The following is an 18593-nucleotide window of genomic DNA, read 5'->3' on the forward strand; positions in this document are numbered from 1 at the left end:
GTACTGGGGACTAAAACGCATTGCTGCTTAATAACCACTATACATGTAGGCATGCATTCATTCAAACGTTCATTCATTCAACAAGTATTTGTTGTTGTTAGGTGCCATCGAGTTGGTTCTGACTCATAGCGACCCTACGTACAACAGAACGAAACACCGCCCAGTCCTGGATAACAAATATTTACTGAGTACCTATCACATATCAGGTACTATTCTGGCCCTGAGTACAGAGCAGTGATCCAAACAGTCAAAGTCCCAGCCCTCCTGAAGCTTACATTCCAGTGGAGGGAAAGAGACAATATCAGTCAACTCCACGACCCATCAGGTCGCGATGAGTGCTATGAAGAGTCAAACAGGGAAAAGGACGAGAAGTAAATTTAAAGAAAGGTTAGTGTATAGAGACAGAAAGCAGCTATAAACCAAGGCTATAAACCTTTAAGGAAGCCAACTGCCACATCTTTCTCCCCGGAGTGGCTGGTAGGTTTGAACTGCCTTTCTGTTAGCAGCCCAGCGCTTAACCACTGTCCTTTGTTTTGCTATAAGGATGAGAAAAGAGATTCAAATTTTATGGGGGTAGGTTGGATGCAAATATACGAGAATTCAGGCATACAAAACAGCACCAGAATCTTCCCCGAAGCAGTTAGTGCTTGCTGGCTGACTCCCAGGAGTTTCAGATAAAAGTTAAATGGACTAGGGGCACTGAATTTAAAGTGAAAAGACTAAAGAAGGAGCTACTGGGAGAGGGGAACATTTAAGTCTATAAGCCAAGGGTTTCTTAAAGACGCTCCAACTCTGTGGCAATGTATGGCATAGGCACTGTCCAGTTTAGGAGAGGAATACTCGAAAGGTAAGGAAAGGAAGCCACCCAATGCTTATAAGAAGAACATGCCTACCTACTGTGGGTACAAAGCTACTGATGAAGGTGGAGGGGGTTCTATAGCAGCACAGAAACTAGAATAATAAAAAGTCTATAAATGCCAAGTACAACCTTAAAAGATAGTTATTTACCTCTGTGAAAAAACACAGAATCTCAGGACAGACAATCTGGCTTGGGTGGGGGTTTAAGTCTCTGCTCCACTTTGGTATTGGGGTACAATCACTATTGAAATATAAGAGGTGGACACAAGACTAGAGAGTCCTGCCAGAGCCCATGAGGACAAGGGCTCTAACCCTTGCATCAAGTGTATCCAGTCTAGAAAAAAGAGACACCCCATCAATATTTGTGGAGTGACTTTCAGAAATGCATGACTAACATGGCCACTTGCTCTCAGACTCCCATGAATTCACTAATGCTAATGAATTGGCTCTTTTGGTTTGGCTGTTTTGCCACGTTTATGTTGGGGATTTATGGAACTATGTCACTGAGGGCTCGCAAGTAATTTTTATCTCATTGGTTGGGGTAAATAGGACATGATATAAATGAGACATTAGAGTGGGTAAGCTAAGGTTAGCAGGAACGCTGCCAGCCCAGGGACTGGAACAGCGACAACGATTCATTATTCGGGAAGAACTGGAGTTTGTGTTTCAGGGAATGAATCTGGACAGTCACTAACGAACTGCCAGATTTTATAAACTGCGTCTTAAAGACCCAATTCTCTCAGTGTATTTTGCTTGATTATTTATATGGTTATTGAGCAGGCGGGGAGGGGGTTGTTGGGGAATTTGTATTAAGGACATTGCTGGTTAAACAAGTATTCCTCAACTGTATTAACACTTACTCAATTTTAAGAAATATAAAAACACCGCGTCCTCTCCCTACACTGAGATAGTAACAGCAACTCTTCTGTATATTCCTACTGAGATGTCTTATCACAGCCTCATTTTCTTAAACATGTATTAACAGGTTGAATTTTTTTTATTTTCCAAACAAAATTACATTCAAAAACCCACTGCCATCAAGTTGATTCCAACTCATAGCAACCCCATAGGGTTTCCAAGGCTGTAAATCTCTATGGCAGCAGAGTGTCAACATCTTTCTCTTGAGGAGCTGCTGGTAGTTTCGAACTGCCAACCTTTCAGTTTACGGTCAATGGCTTTAATACTGCGCTACCAGGGCTCCTTAAAGTTATATTAAGACATATCCATCAGTATTTTCTCAAACTACACTTGCCACCCTGGAAATTTTGAGGCTCTTCCCCACATCTGACCCTCTGCTAGCCATACCTGAGAGCTGTGCCTCTAAAATGCAGCAATTTCCAAAAACCAATTTGCTGAATAATTACTTTGTAAAAATTGATTCAGGATTTTTGAGAGCTTAAGTTTCACTACAGTGATTATGTAGGCAAGGACTAGGCTTCCTTTATGTGCAGGCTTACAATCGACACAATTATGCCCTGCTCTGCCCCTGCCCCTGCCCCTGCCCCAGCTACAGTCAGAATCAGCCTAGGAGAATTCATGTCAGCTGTTTTGTTATCAAAGATGGAGACAGAGAAAGGAAAGAAACAAAAATTTGAGAAAATTCTTAAAATCTCAATAAACTGGTTTTTCTATGATTTGACTTCTAGTGAACTGGTCTGTATTGAATAATCCCTAGTTTAAACTATCATGCTTTATTCCGGGTAAATTTATACAGAGCAACTGAAACGGTTGCCTTCAAAATGAGCAAACTGGGAAACTGGTGAAAAATTAGGATTGATAAAACAAAGTGTCCATTAAATATTACAATGTGGTTGCTGTTATGTGCCAGTGAGTTAATTCCGACTCAAAGCGACACTACAGAACAGAGTAGAACTACCGCATAGTGTTTCCTGGGCTGAAATCTCTACACGGGAGCAGAATGTCAGGTCTCTTCTCCCATGGAGCAGCTGGTGGGTTAGAAATGCCCACCTTTTGGTTAACAGACAGGCCCTTAACCATTAGACCACCGGAGCTCCTCAAACATGACAATAGGCTGATATAAATAAAAAGCAAATGAGAATCAGAAAACCATAAAATACCTGAAATCTATGAAAAGCTGCTCATTACCACAGTTCAAGAAGCATACAGGTAATAACATAACAAGATTACTTTTTGTCTATCAGGTGGACAAAAACATAAAAGGCTAGTAATATCCACTGTTGACAAGTGTACAGAAAAGGGTTCTTTCAAAAACTGTTGGTCATAAGTACAAATTCATATGTCCTTTCTAGAGGGAACTTGGCCCCAACAATCTCTTCAGATTTCAAATGTTCATATTGTCTTAACAAATAATTTCATTCTAGAACTCTCTTACAGAAACACTCAGAAATTCAAAAGGAGAGATGCACAAGACAGTTCCTGATGTTTTTCTATGAAATGGGAAAAGAAAAGAAATCTCCGAAATATTCAACAATAGGGGAATTGTCAAAAAAGAAAGTCTATTCATACCACGGAATGCTATGTAGGTGTTAAAGAATGAGGTAATGTGTTTACACAGAGGCTGTCTGATTTGAGTGAAAAAAAAAGGCAAGTTGTGTAACATGTTTAATATGATGCCACTTGAAAAAAACACATAACTCTCTCTTTATAGATTAAAACACATACAAGTCAAACCATTTACGGCGCTTATTTATTTTCACAGGTATAGAAGGGGGTTGCTGACTTTTTTACTTTACATACTTTCATATTATTTGGCTACTTTTAAAAAATATTTCTTTTATAATTTCTTGGAAGCATCTACTAAAACACAAACATAAAATTCACCTGGAATAAACTACCTAGAATTGTAAAGAAAATTCTGGAAAAAAAAAAAAGAAAGAAAGAAGGAAGAGAGGAAGCACTAGTACCATCCAACGTGAAAAGATATCAGACAGCAATTCTAATTAGAATAATGAGGAGACAGAACAGGAAGAGACACAATGGAACAGAGTATGGGTAGTCCTCAAAACATATTTTATGATATTTATGATGGGATATTTGACTATCCATCTAGAAAAGCAAAAGACCTTAGATTCTGATCTCAAAAATATAAAATTCAAATGACTAAAAGAATTAAATATGTAAAAGGGCCTTATAGAAAAACTAAAAGAAAACAGAACTGAACGGAAACCCTTTGTAGCAAGGGAAAGATTTTATTTAAAAAGAGTAAAATAAATCCAAATAAAATAAGCAAGAGACATGACTATATTATAAGCTGAAATTTAACTACGTTCAAAGAAAAATTAAGACAATTTGGAAAATAAAAAAGTTTATCAGAAGGGCAATGAACATGAACAGATCAGGCAAAAATGAGAGAGATACAATGAACACCATATTTTGGTCAACATTATGTTGGAGTTCCTAATCAGTACAATAAAGCAAGAAAAACAAAAAGTTTAAGGATTTGAAAGGAAGAAATAAAACTGTCATTCACAAAAAACATGATCACATAGGTAAGAAATCTCAAAGAATCTACAAACTGGCAAGACTGGTAGATGTAAGATAAAATACTGAACTTATCATATGTTTTTTAATTTTATTTATTTTGTTATTGTTGTTGAGAATACGCACAGCAAAACATACACCAATTCAACAGTCTCTACATGTACCATTTAGTGACACTGATTACATTCTTCAAGTTATATAACCACTGTCACCCTTTTCTGAGTTGTTCCTCCCTCATTAACATAAATTCACTGCCCCTTAAGGTTCCTATCTAATCTTTCCAGTTGCTGTTATCAATTTGATCCCACACAGATAGTTCTAAAAACAGTATAATGCTCAAGGCAGACATTTTTTACTAGTTAAGCTAACCTACTGGTTGGTTTTAATAAAAAGACTTCAGGGGATATGCTTGGTTTAAGGTTTAAAGATTATCTCAGGCGAACTGTTTCAAGGGTTCATCTAACCATGGCTCCAAGAAGCCTGGAGTCCATGAAAATTTGATATTCTGTTCTGCATTTCCTCCCTTTTGATCAAGATTCTTCTATAGAATCTTTGATCAGAATGTTCAGTCATGGTAGCCTGACACCATCCAGTTCTTCTGGTCTCATGGCAAATGAGGCAGCTGTTCACAGAGACAAGTAGCCACACATTTCACATCCTCCTCCTATCTGATTGTATTTTTATATGCCACCAATAAACAAATAGAAAATAAAATTGAAAAACCAATGCCATTCAATAGCATCATAAATCTGGAAATAAATCTAACCAGAGATGTGCAAGATCGCCAACAAGACATATTGAGAGAAATTAAAGCAGATCTAAGTAAATGGTGAGATATTCCATGCTCATGGATTGGAACTCTTAAGAATATAAAGATATCCATTTTTCCTAAATTGATCTATAAAATCTATTCAATTTCAATTAAGTTTATAGTGGTTATAGTTTAGAAAAATTGACAATGTGTAAAATCTATATAAAAATGTGAATAGCCAACATAATCTTGAAGAAAAAAAGCAAAAGTGGAGGATTTACAGTACCAGATACCAAGGTGCACTATAAATTTTACGCTGTTACTAACGGAAGGATAATTAGACCAGGGATTGGCAACCTGTAACCCACAGGCCAAACCCTGCCCGCTGCCTGGTTTTCTGTGTGATCCCCATGCAGACACCAGCCCCATGTGTTACAGAGTAGAACTGTCATTCCACAGGGTCTTCTCGGCTGGGGTCTTTACGGAAGCAGATCACCAGGGCTTTCTTCTGCTGGGCGGGTGCAAACTGCAAACCTTCAGGTTAACAGTTAAACAGAAGAGAGTATGTGTTGTATAATTCTAGTTTTTATACGGTTCAAAAACAGTTAAAACTAGTACATGATGTTTCAAAACAGAACAGGAGTTACCCCTTAGGGGCTGGGTAGTGACTAGAATGGGGCTGGAAGGAGGGCTTTTGGATGCTGGCAATCTTAATCTGAGTCCTGAGGGAGAGGTCATGTGTACACAGTAAAAAGTCATTGAGTTCTATATTTATTATTTATGTACTTTTCAGTAATAATACTTAAAGTTCTACTTAAAGAAAAAATGGGATAGTGGCAAGGAATGTTTGAAAAACACATTCAATCTCATTAGTAACCAAATAAATGAGTATTTAAATGAGGCATTATTTTGACTGATTAATTAAAGTTAGTAAACAAGTATTTACTGAGTCCCTGCTATGAGCCAAGTAGTATATCAGCACTGGTGATACACGACAGATACTGTTTACTCTTCAGCCTCTTGAAGCTCAAGGCTGAAATTTTTTACAAAAAGGAGGGAGGAAGGTGGACCCAAAATGTTAAGAAGGGCAGTAATGCATTTCTTACGGCAGTACAGACTGACGCAACTCTTTTGACCAGAAATTTGGAACTATACCTCACGATCTTTAAAAATATTCAGTTGCTCAATGAGTTATTTTAAAAAAAAAAAAAAAGGATGCAAATTATATATTCGCATGACAAAAATGTATTTATCTTTTTAATTGTCCGTTTTCTCAAAGATCATTAATGATTGTGCAAAACAAATCATGATGTACCTACCACCCACTATCAAAATACCTTTTATACGTGAGGTATTTTTCTGCATCCTTCAAGACTAATACATATATATTCAAAGGGAATTCTAATGAAAATGTAAACCCTGTTTAAAAATAAATCAATAGACCTTTTTCTCTATGACCACTTAAATGTTATCGCTACATAGTTATGAGAAACATTTTGTGTGAGTTGAAATACCTCAGAGTAAACACCCAGCAAGAGAGTCTTCCCTAAGGTTTTTAAACTGCCCACTTTCTCTCAGAGATCTGTTTGGACATAAAATGCCTAGAGGCACATACAAACGGAAAGGAAAAGCTTTTCACGAACTCACTCCAACGCCACTTTCTAATAAGTTTACTGCTAAAGTTCCATTATAAAATCAAAGATGCATTCACTTGAAAAGAAAAAAGGGCTTCTCAATCCAACTAAAACCAAATGTAAAAAGGAGAATAGCTTTTGAGTGAATTTTCCAAGCAACAAAATAAACATTAATGATCATACTTAAAATATTAGCAATGCTATCCTAAAATAAAAATAAGCCACCGTGACTGAACTGAGGAAAGGATGTCAAGGACAAAACCTACCCAGACTGAGCAGACGAGAAACAAAAGCCACAAAGGATGAATCACAGAGCTAGGGTGAAAGTAAGGAGCGCCTGGAAGAAAGAAAAGGTCAACAGCCCAGACACCACATTAGGAGAAGACTGGAACTGAAGCATGTCCACCAGACTTGGTCTTCAGAGGCTGACCTTGGCATCACAGTGGCAGCAGGGTGGAGGGCGTGCCAGGCACTGAAGCAAAGCTTGGCTGTTAATGGAATCAGAACACGGGGAAGCCAGAGGCTGACACCAGCTCAAAGGAGGGTTCTCAGGCATGAGCAGGGCAAGGCCTCCTGCCTCCAGGAGGATATGAGGCATGATGAGGAGAACACAAACATAGGGCTGAATTCCTGAAACTGCTGATGTGCTGAAAGCTAGCTTACACACAGAAAAACTGCCCAGCTGAGACTTGGAGCACAGATTTACTGCAGCAGCTATAAACTGTCTTCAGAATTACTGAGTGGCCCACACATAAGAGAAGAGCAGGCATGTGGCTGGACTGAGGACATATACATTGAAAGCGGTGGACTCACAAGGGGCTGAGGCAGCTAGAGCTGACAGAAGTCAACAGGACTTAGGCAGAAAACAAAGAAAGGGGGCTGTACACAGGAAGAAAAGGGAAGATTCAAGTAGAAGCAAAGAGAATTAGGGCACGAGACAGCTGGAAGTATCGGAAGATGTCATCGGAAAGTGTGACAGTAGAATCAGATTCTAGGGATCAATTCATTTGGGGTGATGACATATTCTCAGGTTTTATCTTGGGGTTAGGTGGCCAAGAGGTGACAATCAACACAATAGAAAAAAATCAAGGAATTGTAAGGCTCAGGGCAGAATGGTGAATGAGGTTCACTAGGTTGGTGACTGAACCTTACTGAGAGGCTTGACAGCACTCGTTAAAGAGGTAATTGGCCAGGAAGTCAAACAGCAACAAAGGGTGAGAATATTTTATGAACTGCCTCCCCAAAAAGCTATGTTGAAGTTCTAACCCCTGTACCTGTGAACACGACCTTGTTTGGGGAAATCCCGTTTTTCTTTGCAGGTGTTATCAATTAAGGATGTCATACTGGAGTAGGGTGGGTCCTAATCCCTTCTAAGTGATGTCTTATAAAGGTGGAGAACAGACATGGACAGTCACACGCAAGAGAAAAACAACCACGTGACAGACCAGAAGAAGCTGTAAGCCAAGGAACACCAGGAAACATCTGGAGCACCAGAAGCTGGAAGAGACAAGAAGGGACTTCTAGAGAAGATGGAGTGTGGACCTGCTAGCCCATGAATTCAGACTTCGAGCCTCCAAAACTACAGACATTTCTGTTCTTTAAAGCCACCCACTTTAAGGTATTTTGTTATGTCAGGCCTAGAAAACTCAGACAAATAGAGTGGCAGGAGCCTCAAAGAATAAGATTTTATAAGCCAAAATGCATCCAAAGGCTTTCATTAAAAATCTACCCACTTTTAAAAACATCAAGTATAATGCCGTATCTCACAACTAAACTCTTATAATGCATTTTAATTTAGTGGGAGGATAAATTATTATACACCTTTTTCATTACAAAATAAATAAAAACACATGTGCCCAAAAAATAGAAAAAAACTATCTATAACCCCACCATCCTAATACAACCATTACTATATTAACTTTAAGCGGTTATAATCATATTATCCGTAAAATTATATATGAATTATTTTCCTATTAACCATATGCATTTTTTAAAGCACGTGCATTTTTTCCATGTTAATTTTAACACCTGCATGGTATTTTATCAAGCAGATTTTCAAAATGTATAAATCAGTGCTCCCATTGCTCTTTTAGTTTGGGGCCCCCATAAATTATACAGGGGTGTAAATCAGTTTGTATAATTTTACATGACTGTGCCCAATCTGAGAAGTAATTAATGAAGTGTCTGAAATGGGAACGTTGCTTCTAAAAGACTGAAAGGTGACTGGCAGGCCTATTGAAATGCACTATCTCACCAGGTCACTGACAATCCAAAAGATTTACCTGGAAGAAATCTTACAAAACGTGGCATGAAATGAAATCTTGGGCAGCAGGGAGGACTGTCTTCAAACAAAGGACCTAAAGCAAACAAATGAACGGGAAAGAAAAAAATAAATAAAACGAAACACCTTAGAAAACAAACGCAGCCACTTAACGCCTGAGATTTACTATAACCACAAAAACCACCACCAGAAGTGGGGCTATAAAAACGCCCACCCCTCCTTTCCTCAAGAGCTAAATCAATCACATGGTAACTGCCACAAGCATCCAGTGAAGACCGCAGTGCGGAGACTACTGGAAGATAAGAGGAGGGTGAAAGCCCCAAGCAGCAAATTCACACAATAAAATTCCAAAAATATTTTTAAAATATAAAGATTTTTTTATATGGTTGAACTAATGAATGATATAATATGCCTGTGTTTCAATTCCTTCCCATCTTAATGGATACACTGAAAAAAGCTCAGAAATATTAAAAAAAAAAAAAACTTGGTTTGTAAAGTCATTCACCAATATACTGCTTTAAAAATAAATATTTGCTGCAATCCAGACACTTCCATAAGAGCAAACTATTATCCAAGAACCAGATACCATGAGTGTATGTGTGTTTTAATTTTAACAGCTAACTAGAGTTCTCTGTTTTAATAAATTGTCATTTCGAAAGAAGTTTACTAAGGTTCACTAGATATAAAATACTAACTAATGAGATTTTCCTAATGCACACAAATCAAGGTAGCTACTCACAATAGGTATCATCTTCTTAGGCAATAATGACAAATTGTAGACCCATAAGAACTTATTCATGTCTAACCATAGCAAGCATTCCTATGAATAACACACATTTTCCTGGATATTTAAAAAAATAAATTTTGATTACACCCCCTTTTTACACTTTTTACAGATACCATAACTTTCTTCCAAAAGCATCACTTTTTTCTTTACATCCTGTTATTTACCTTTAAGATTCCAGTCATACAATTCCAAAATATCTCTGAATAGAAACAATGAAAAGAGCTCAAGTCCTCTCACACAAAAATTCTGAAAAATAAACCAAAATCAAATTATTGTCATACTGCATATTTATATATATATTAACTGAAGGTTCAATTTATTCTAGTCAAGTGTCTTATAAAGTGTCCGTTGAGAGATCACAATAAAGGGTCCCGGACAGAGCTGGAGAAAAATGTAGAACAAAATTCTAACTCACAAAAAAAAAAAGACCAGGCTTACTGGTCTGACGGAGGCTGGAGAAACCCCGAGAGTATGGCCCCCGGACACCCTTGTAGCTCAGTAATGAAGTCACTCCTGAGGTTCACCCTTTAGCCACAGATTGGACAGGTCCATAAAACAAAACAAAATGGGTATACCAGCCCAGGGACAAGGACTAGAAGGCAGGAGGGAATGGGAAAGCTGGTAATGGGGAACCCAAGGTCAATAAGGGGGGAGTGTTGACATGTTGTAGGGTTGGCAACCAATGTCACAAAACAGTATGTGTATTGACTGTTAAATGAAAAACTAGTTTGCTCTGTAAACCTTCATCTAAAGTACAATTAAAAAAAAAAAAAAAGTCTGTTGAACTCATACTAAAACTACATTAATTTCCTAAAAAGTTTGGTCCCTATCCTAACATCAGCTCACTGGTTTTTGACAGAAATAAACAGTGGTCCCAAACTTAATCTAGGCAGTAATGCCATTAGGATGGCTATGGAAATGTCAATTCAACCCTTCCCAACGTCCAAATAAAATGATGTGAAATTTAAAAAGTCTCGTTTATCTCCTATTTTTTCTAACCCAATTATAAAACTATCAGAAGCTCCTAGGGACTTTTTGTTCATTCAAATCCCACACACATACCAGCTGGCTCTGATAAAAAAAAACCAAACCCGTTACCATCAAGTCGATTCCAATTCACAGCGACCCTATAGGTCAGAGTAGAACTGCCCCATAGAGCTTCCAAGGAGCATCTGGTGGATTCGAATTGCTGATCTTCTGGTTAGCAGCCGTAGCATTTAACTACTATGCCACCTGGGTTTCCACTGGCTCTGTCAGGCCCATCTCAACCCTCCTGCCCATCCCCCATACACCAATTTCACCCAGAATCACTGGGACAGTTACCATAAATCAGAGGTCCTTTGTGCCAAAACAGTTAAAAATTCTTAATGAAGGCAAATGAAGTGCTAAGAAAAACCACAAACCTTTGTACCAAAATTTCTCCTGTAAACAAGCTTAACAGATGATATACATGCAAGTGAGACTTGTCTCAGAACTCTTCCTCCTACTAGTTTTGCTCAGGGTTCATAAACCAACCTGCGTGAGATCACGCCAGAAGTCATAAACTTTTATAATAGCAAATGAAGGCTTATGCCCTCAAAAATCAAAAGGAAGCAGAAAAGCCCTCCTGAGTTGGAGAACACAGGGGTGGCCCTTCCTCTTTAACGCTTTTTGAAAGGCAGGTAGAAGTAACAGGACTGGCTCAGAATGAAATAGGTGCAAACTAAGCAGGCATGCCCTGACCATCAATTCCCCCTCGGTGCTCCACGGCCCATGACAGAGCTGCGCTGTTAAACAAGGTTTGCAAGAAGAGCCGGGAGCTCAGGAAATCCACTCCGACTCCAACACAAAGTTAAGTGCACTGGCTTGTAGGGTGTCTAGTTGTTATTTCTTAGTGTGATTTTTGATACCACTAAATTCAGGACCAGGGAATGAATCATTCTGAGATTCACATTAATCTTGCTTTGGAATTTTAAATCTCTTGCATATATTTAGATAAATCTGTTGTTGAGCATTTGCAATGAAAAACAATTAGGAAAAATATGTAAATATATGAGAAGAATAATGAACCAAGCATTGATCGTGTCATTGGAGATAATGCATAAGGCTACTCCAACAGCTATCAGATTCAGTTGCACTCTTCTAATTTCCTGTCTGATAATGACCAGTAACCAAAATCTGTCCCCTACGCAAAACAAACTAGAAACAGATGCAAAGCTATTATCAGCAGATGCAAGCCAAGGAGAGATGGGTTCAAATATAGGTCAATGAGTTGAAAATGACCCGAATTTTAACCTTGATACAAGCGCTACTTCTCACTGACCCTTTCAACAGTGAACATGATACTTGAGGGGTATTCCTATGGCAAAAAGCCAGAGGTGACTGAGTTCAATGCTTTAAAAATATGTGCGGAATAAACAGAAGTGCAAACTACATCAAGCTGTTAAATAATCTTTTCCCTTACCTCAGGCATCATCTCTTCAATGAAATGAATGGTGTAGTCTATGTTGAATCTAATTACTTTACACAGTGGAATCTGCAATAAGAAGAAGAAAGGGTCAGGCCTGCAATGTCTTCCTGCAGGTTCACACCGCACACGTATCCTACCTGACCCAGAGGGCCGTGAACCAAATGAGAAAGGTGTACCTTAATCTAAGCAGCTAACACTGCACGAGAAGCTTGAATGCAGCTGCTGGATTTTAATGGCAAGAACCCTGCTGGCCCAGCCTCTACGGGAAACCTGCATAATGCTGGTGCTTAATTAACGGTATTAGCAGCAGCAACACAGACATGATAGGAACCCATTAAAACCAAATATATCACCTCTAAAGAATTAATGAGACCACAGTCACAAACACTTCTTTCTCCCAGGTTTTTAAAATCTTTGGCTCTTCATGCAGATCAGGTATGGCAGGCTAACAACTGATTATTATAGATTTGTAAGTCAGCTGTTGCACGCGATTCATGCTCCCTATCTGGTCCTGAGGAAAAAACAATCGTGGTAATACTAACCATAATAAAAACTAAAGTTGCCAAGGATTTCATTTTGCCTGGATCAACAATCAACATCCATGGAAGCAGCAGTCAGGAAATCAAACAACGCATTGCATTGGGCAAATCTGCCGCAAAAGACCTCTTTAAAGTGCTAAAAAGCAAAAATGTCACTTTAAGGACTTAAGTGAACCTGACTCAACCCATGGTGTTTTCAATTATCTCATATGCATGCAAAAGCTGGACAATGAATAAGGAAGACCAAAGAAGAACTGATGCATTTGAATTATGGTGTTGGTGAAGAATATCGAATATACCATGGACCATCAGAAGAATAAACAAATCTGTCTTTGAAGGAGTACAGCCAGAATGCTCCTTAGAAGCAGGGATGCCAAGACTCCGTCTCACATGCTTTGGACATGTTATCAGGAGGGACCAGTCCCTGCAGAAGGACAGCACGCTTGGTAAAGTTGAGGGCCAGTGAAAAAGAGGAAGACCCTCAACAAGATAGACTGGCACAGTGGCTGCAACAATGGGCTCAAGCGTAACGACTGTGAGGATGGTGCAGGACCGGGCAGTATTTTGTTCTCTTATACAAAGGGTCACCATGAGTCAGAGCTGACTCGACTGCACCTAACAACAACAATAAAAGTAAGAATTAAAAAAAATAAAACCCAAACCGGTTGCCAACAAATCAATTCCAACTCATAGCGACCCTACAGGATGGAGTAGAACTGACCCATAGGGTTTCCAAAGAGTGTCTGGTGGATCTGAACTGTAGACCTTTTGATTACCAGTTGTAGCTCTTAACCACTACACCATCAGGGTTTCTAAAAATAAGAACAGCTAACATTTATTTAGCCAGGCACTGTTCTAATGCTTCACGTATTTTCTCTCATGTTATCATCACAACATCCCTATGAGATACCATCCCCATTTTACAGTGGAGGATACTAAGGCAGAAAGTGATCTGGTACCTTGACCAAAGTAACAGGTAACTGATGAATTAGGAAGTCTTGCTCCAGACTCCGGCTCTTCACCAGTAGGGAGCACACCTCTTATTACCTGTTCGAATACTCAGGGTATGTGTGACACTGAAGGGACACTCAGCATGAAATAAATTCACATCTGTCTGGTTTTACCATCATATCATCAGACACTAGCTTAGTGCCTAGACATAATAGGTCTTCCCTATATATTTTTTTGAATGAATGGAAGAATGAGAAAGAAAGAGGAGGCGGCTACTGCAGTGGCTTGGCTGGCTAGCTAGGGAAAATAAGAGGTCTCAAAAGTCCTATATATGTGTTAAGTGGCCTTTCTTGCAGCTAAATCTGTCCATAAGATGGTTTTATATAGATGTAATCAGACAAAAATTCTTTTTAATTTTACCAGGAAAAGGAATGATAAGAAATATTTTAAAATAGTCTTATGATGCCACCTACTGGCAGTCTTTTTCTGAGAAACAAACTTTAGTTCTTAATTTTTTTTTTTTTTTTAAGGATAGTGGTTAATTTAAGTGAAATTCATAATAATTTTAATAAGAGAAATATTTGCAACTTTTTGTGGTTATGAATTCTAGTTGAAGCCACATGCTAAGGCCACTATTGCTTTTAAGTTCTGCTTTATTCCTACAATCATTTAAAAGTATTTGAGGGTTAAAAATGTACGTAATGATTCAACATATTTTTAAAATATCTACTCTTTACTAAAGGAGCCCTGGTGGGATAATGGTTAAAGGCCCAGCTGCTAACTGAAAGGCTGGCAGTTCAAACCCACCAGCAACTCCATGGGAGAAAAGACCTGGTGATCTGCTCCCGTAAAGATTACCCAAACCAAAAAAATCAAACCCATTTCTGTTGAGTCATTCCAACTCACAGCGGCCTATAGGACAGAGTAGAATTACCCCATAGGGTTTCCTAGGTTGTAATCTTTATGGAAGGAGCCCTGGTAGTGCAGTGTTTAAGCTCTGGGCTGCTAACCTAAAGGTCAGAGGTTCAAACCCACCAGCCACTCCGAGGGAGAAAGATGTGGCAGTCTGCTTCTGACCTTTAGGTTAGCAGCCCAGAGCTTAAACACTGTACCACCAGGGCTCCTTCCGTAAAGATTATAACCTAGGAAACCCTATGGGGCAGTGCTACTGTCACATAGGATCTGAGTCAGAATTGACTTGATGGGACACAACAACAATGCTTTGCTAGCAACTATGTTAGGTTTATAGTTACTCTAAAATAAGCCACAAGCCCTATCCTTAAAAGGTTAGGATCCATTACTGTATTAATTTTAACCATAGTTATAATCATACTCTATGTAAAATCACATATGAATTTTTTCTAATGAACCGTAAGCATTTTTTAAACCATATGCATTTTTCCATGTTAATTTTAGAATGTGTGTAAACGAGTAATATGATACAATGTAACCTGATAAATGCAATTTAAAAAATAAACAAGCAAGCAAAAAGTATACAGTGCAAAAAAAAAAAAAATACCAAAGAGGAGGTAACATTTGAGTTGAGTCCTAAAAGACAGGAAAGAATTTTCCAGGCCATCTACGATTATAAAGATTGGGGAATAGCAAGTGTTTAGGCTTCTAACAAGACAGAAATGGAGCTGGGGAAGAACAAGTCATTTAGCTATTCAAAGAGTGAAGCTCATGGACACTGCAAGGCAATGTGACTCTACAGAGGCAAGTATGAACTATATTATGTGCCCCTGATAAACCATGGTAAGGAGTAAGCGTTTATACTATGGCAACAAGAAATCATTCAACTATTTCAGAGCTTACATTTTAGAGTGTCATTGTGGAGCCAGTGTGGGAGTGGCTTGTAGAGAAGCAAGGCAGGAGACCAGAAGACCAGACTGGAGTAGCATAAAATAGTTCAGGATCCAAATGAAGAGCAGATCGCAAAGAGGGGAAAATTTTAAAAACAGTAAAATATTTCCAACATAGACACTGGCATGGGAATGAGAGAGAAGAAAAAACAGGACAATTTCTGGGCTTCCGGCTTAAGTGCCCAGGTAGGTCACGACGGCATTAATACAAAAGCAGAACTTTAAGAGGATGTCCTCCGAGTACTTCAAACTCCATATTCAGGGAAGACAATAGAGTTCAGCTTTGCACAGGTGGAAGGAGAGGTGTTCAACAGAGCAATCTGAAATGTGAGTGTGAAACACAGAGCTATACATCACACCCATCGATATCGATTTGGTGGGGGCTGGCATACCCATGGGGGCACAAAACATGGGTGAGATTCAATTATTCAGGAAAAGAATATGTAGGAGAAAAAAAAGGACCAAGGACCCTTGGAAGTACTCAAGAAGCAAGCAGAAAAAGAGCAGAACTGCAAATTTTACTCACTGCAACCATGCCAAAAGCACTGTGCTAGGTGATTTATGCAAGTACAGTCATTTTCTTGTCTCGTATCAACTAAAATCACTTTTTAGAATTCCTTCTTTCACTCTTCTCTTTATATACATTATTTTCTTTTCAGCTTCTATCCATGCCACTATAACCCTTCTCAGATGCACAGATTTGGAAAGGCAGAGCCTCAGTATTTACTCAAACACGGATCTCTCTCTAAGACTCAAAGAGAAGTTACTATTTCACTACATATTAGTCAACCAAGGAACTGCATTACTTCAAAGATCACCGAAACAGCTCCCTGTCAACGCCATCAAATAACATGAATGCCTACTATCATTTCTTAAAAGGAAGTTGAACACTTAAAAGTAAACAATATCATGCTGTTGTTGTTGTCGCTGGGTGCCGTCGAGTCACTTCCGACTCATAGCAACCCTATGTACAACAGAACGAAACCCTGCTCTGTCCGGCACCATCCTCGTGACCATTGTTATGCTTGAGCCCATATCATATGCTGACACTAATTTCTATCTCATTCTACCCAAAAAAAAAAAAGCCTGCCTAAATTTTTATATTCAAACTCTACTACCTCCAGTCACCAAATGACCAAATCCAGGGCCCAGGAAAGCCACTGAAAATAGAAGGGCAGCTCAGGTGAGAAGGAAATGATCAAGGTACTTTCTTATGATTCTGAAGATGAACAGGACATTAAATAATAGGTATATTTTTATAACTTTAATAATGTTGTCAAAGTCCTTAATAACATTGAAGTTATTTTATAAATATATTTTATAAAAGGATAAACTTCTGCCTGAATTCTCTGTACTTAGCCAACAAGGCTATCACCCCACTTCAATTCAAGAAGACCTTAAGAGAACTTGTCAAAACTAGATTTGGTGCAGATTCCGTCATTGCTGTCATTTGCATGCCCCTCTTGCTGATGTTCCCTCTCTATCAAGAAAATGAATCAGATCAGTAAAGTGATTTAGTAATTCTTTTTTGGGGGGAGGCTATTTCGCATTCGAGAAGCCTCTGATGGATCTAATTCCTATGAACTGTATGATGCTCGGAAACCCTGGTGGCGTAGTGGTTAAGTGCTACGGCTGCTAACCAAAGGGTCGGCAGTTCAAATCTGGCAGGCGCTCCTTGGAAACTCTACGGGGGCAGTTCTACCCTGTCCTCTAGGGTCGCTATGAGTCGGAATCAACTCGACGGCACTCGGTTTGGTTTGGTTTGTTTTTGGTATGACGCTCAGCTTAAAACTCAACTTGTTTTATCAACAACCCTAAGATAAATGATGGGGTTTATCCTTGCATTACTAGGTAAAGTTATCAAGTTTTGGGAATGTGAATATTTAAATAAAATATATGCAAAAGTCAGAAATCTTGTAGTTCTATCTTTTAAGAAGCCCTGGTGATGCAGTGGTTAAGTAGCCCAGAGCCACTCTGAGAGAGAAACAGTGGCAGTCTGATTCTGTAAAGATTGTTGTTGTTGTTGTTGTTGTCAGGTGGCACTGAGTCGACCCCATGTACAACAGAGCGAAACAATGCCCAGTCCTGCACCATCCTCAAAACCGTTGCTGTGTTTGCACCCGTTGTTGTAGCCACTGTGTCAATCCGTCTCACTGAAGGCCTTCCACTTTTTCGATGATCCTCTACTTTACCAAGTGTAATGTCCTTCTCCAGGGATTGGTCCCTCCTGATAACATGTCCAAAGCACATAAGACAAAGCCATGCCATCTTTGCTTCTAAGGAGCATTCTGGCTGTTACTTCTCCCAAGACAGATTTGTTCGTTCTCCTGACAATCCATGGTATATTCAATATTCTTCGCCAACACAATAATTCAAAAGCATCAACTCACTGTCCAGCTTTCACATGCTTATGAGACGACTGAAAATACCATGGCTTGGGTCAGGCGCACCTTAGTCCTCAAAGTGACATCTTTGCTTTTTAAAACTTTAAAAAGGTCTTCTGTTGCAGACTGGCCCAATGCAATATGCCATTTGATTTCTTGCCTGCTGCTTTCGTGGGCATTGATTGTAGATTCAAGTAAAACGAAATCCTTGACGGCTTCAATATTTTCTCCATTTATCATGATGTTGCTTATTGGTCCAATTGTGAGGATTTTTGTTTTCTTTATATTGAGGTATAATCCACACTGAAGGCTACTGTCTTCGATCTTCATAAGTAAGTGCTTCAAGTCCTCTTTGATTTCAGCAAATCCAAGGTAGTTTTACTTGCATATCGCAGGTTAACGAGTCTTCCTCCAATCCTGATGGTGTGTTCTTTTCATATAGTCCAGCTTCTCGGATTATTTGCTCAGCATACAGACTGATTAGTGAACTGATACAACCCTGATGCACACCGTTCCTGATTTTAAACCACACAGTATCTGTATTTGTATTTGTTCTGTTCAAACAACTGCCTCCATAAATATTTCAGCCTTGGAAACCATATGGGGCAGCTGTCCTGTGTCCTATAGGGTTGCTG

The 18593-nt window shown here is 39.0% G+C and overlaps 1 protein-coding gene across 4 annotated transcripts in view; it reads right to left on the minus strand.

Annotated features, from left to right (window-relative positions):
* DROSHA (drosha ribonuclease III) overlaps nucleotides 1-18593 on the minus strand; it is a 138352-nt gene that overhangs the window by 79625 nt on the left and 40134 nt on the right. For all 4 annotated transcript variants that reach the window (XR_007514375.1, XM_049861674.1, XM_049861672.1 and 1 more), the window contains exons 12-14: nucleotides 12217-12288; nucleotides 9938-10019; nucleotides 8988-9062 (exon numbers count right to left, since the gene is read on the minus strand). Coding sequence is in view for 3 of the 4 variants with exons in the window: in XM_049861674.1 (XP_049717631.1) it covers nucleotides 8988-9062; nucleotides 9938-10019; nucleotides 12217-12288 (229 nt within the window). In the remaining variant the exon portion in view is untranslated. The remainder of the gene's footprint in view (nucleotides 1-8987; nucleotides 9063-9937; nucleotides 10020-12216; nucleotides 12289-18593) is intronic.

Source organism: Elephas maximus, chromosome 2 (genome assembly GCF_024166365.1).
Source record: "Elephas maximus indicus isolate mEleMax1 chromosome 2, mEleMax1 primary haplotype, whole genome shotgun sequence".
Lineage (NCBI taxonomy): Eukaryota > Metazoa > Chordata > Mammalia > Proboscidea > Elephantidae > Elephas > Elephas maximus.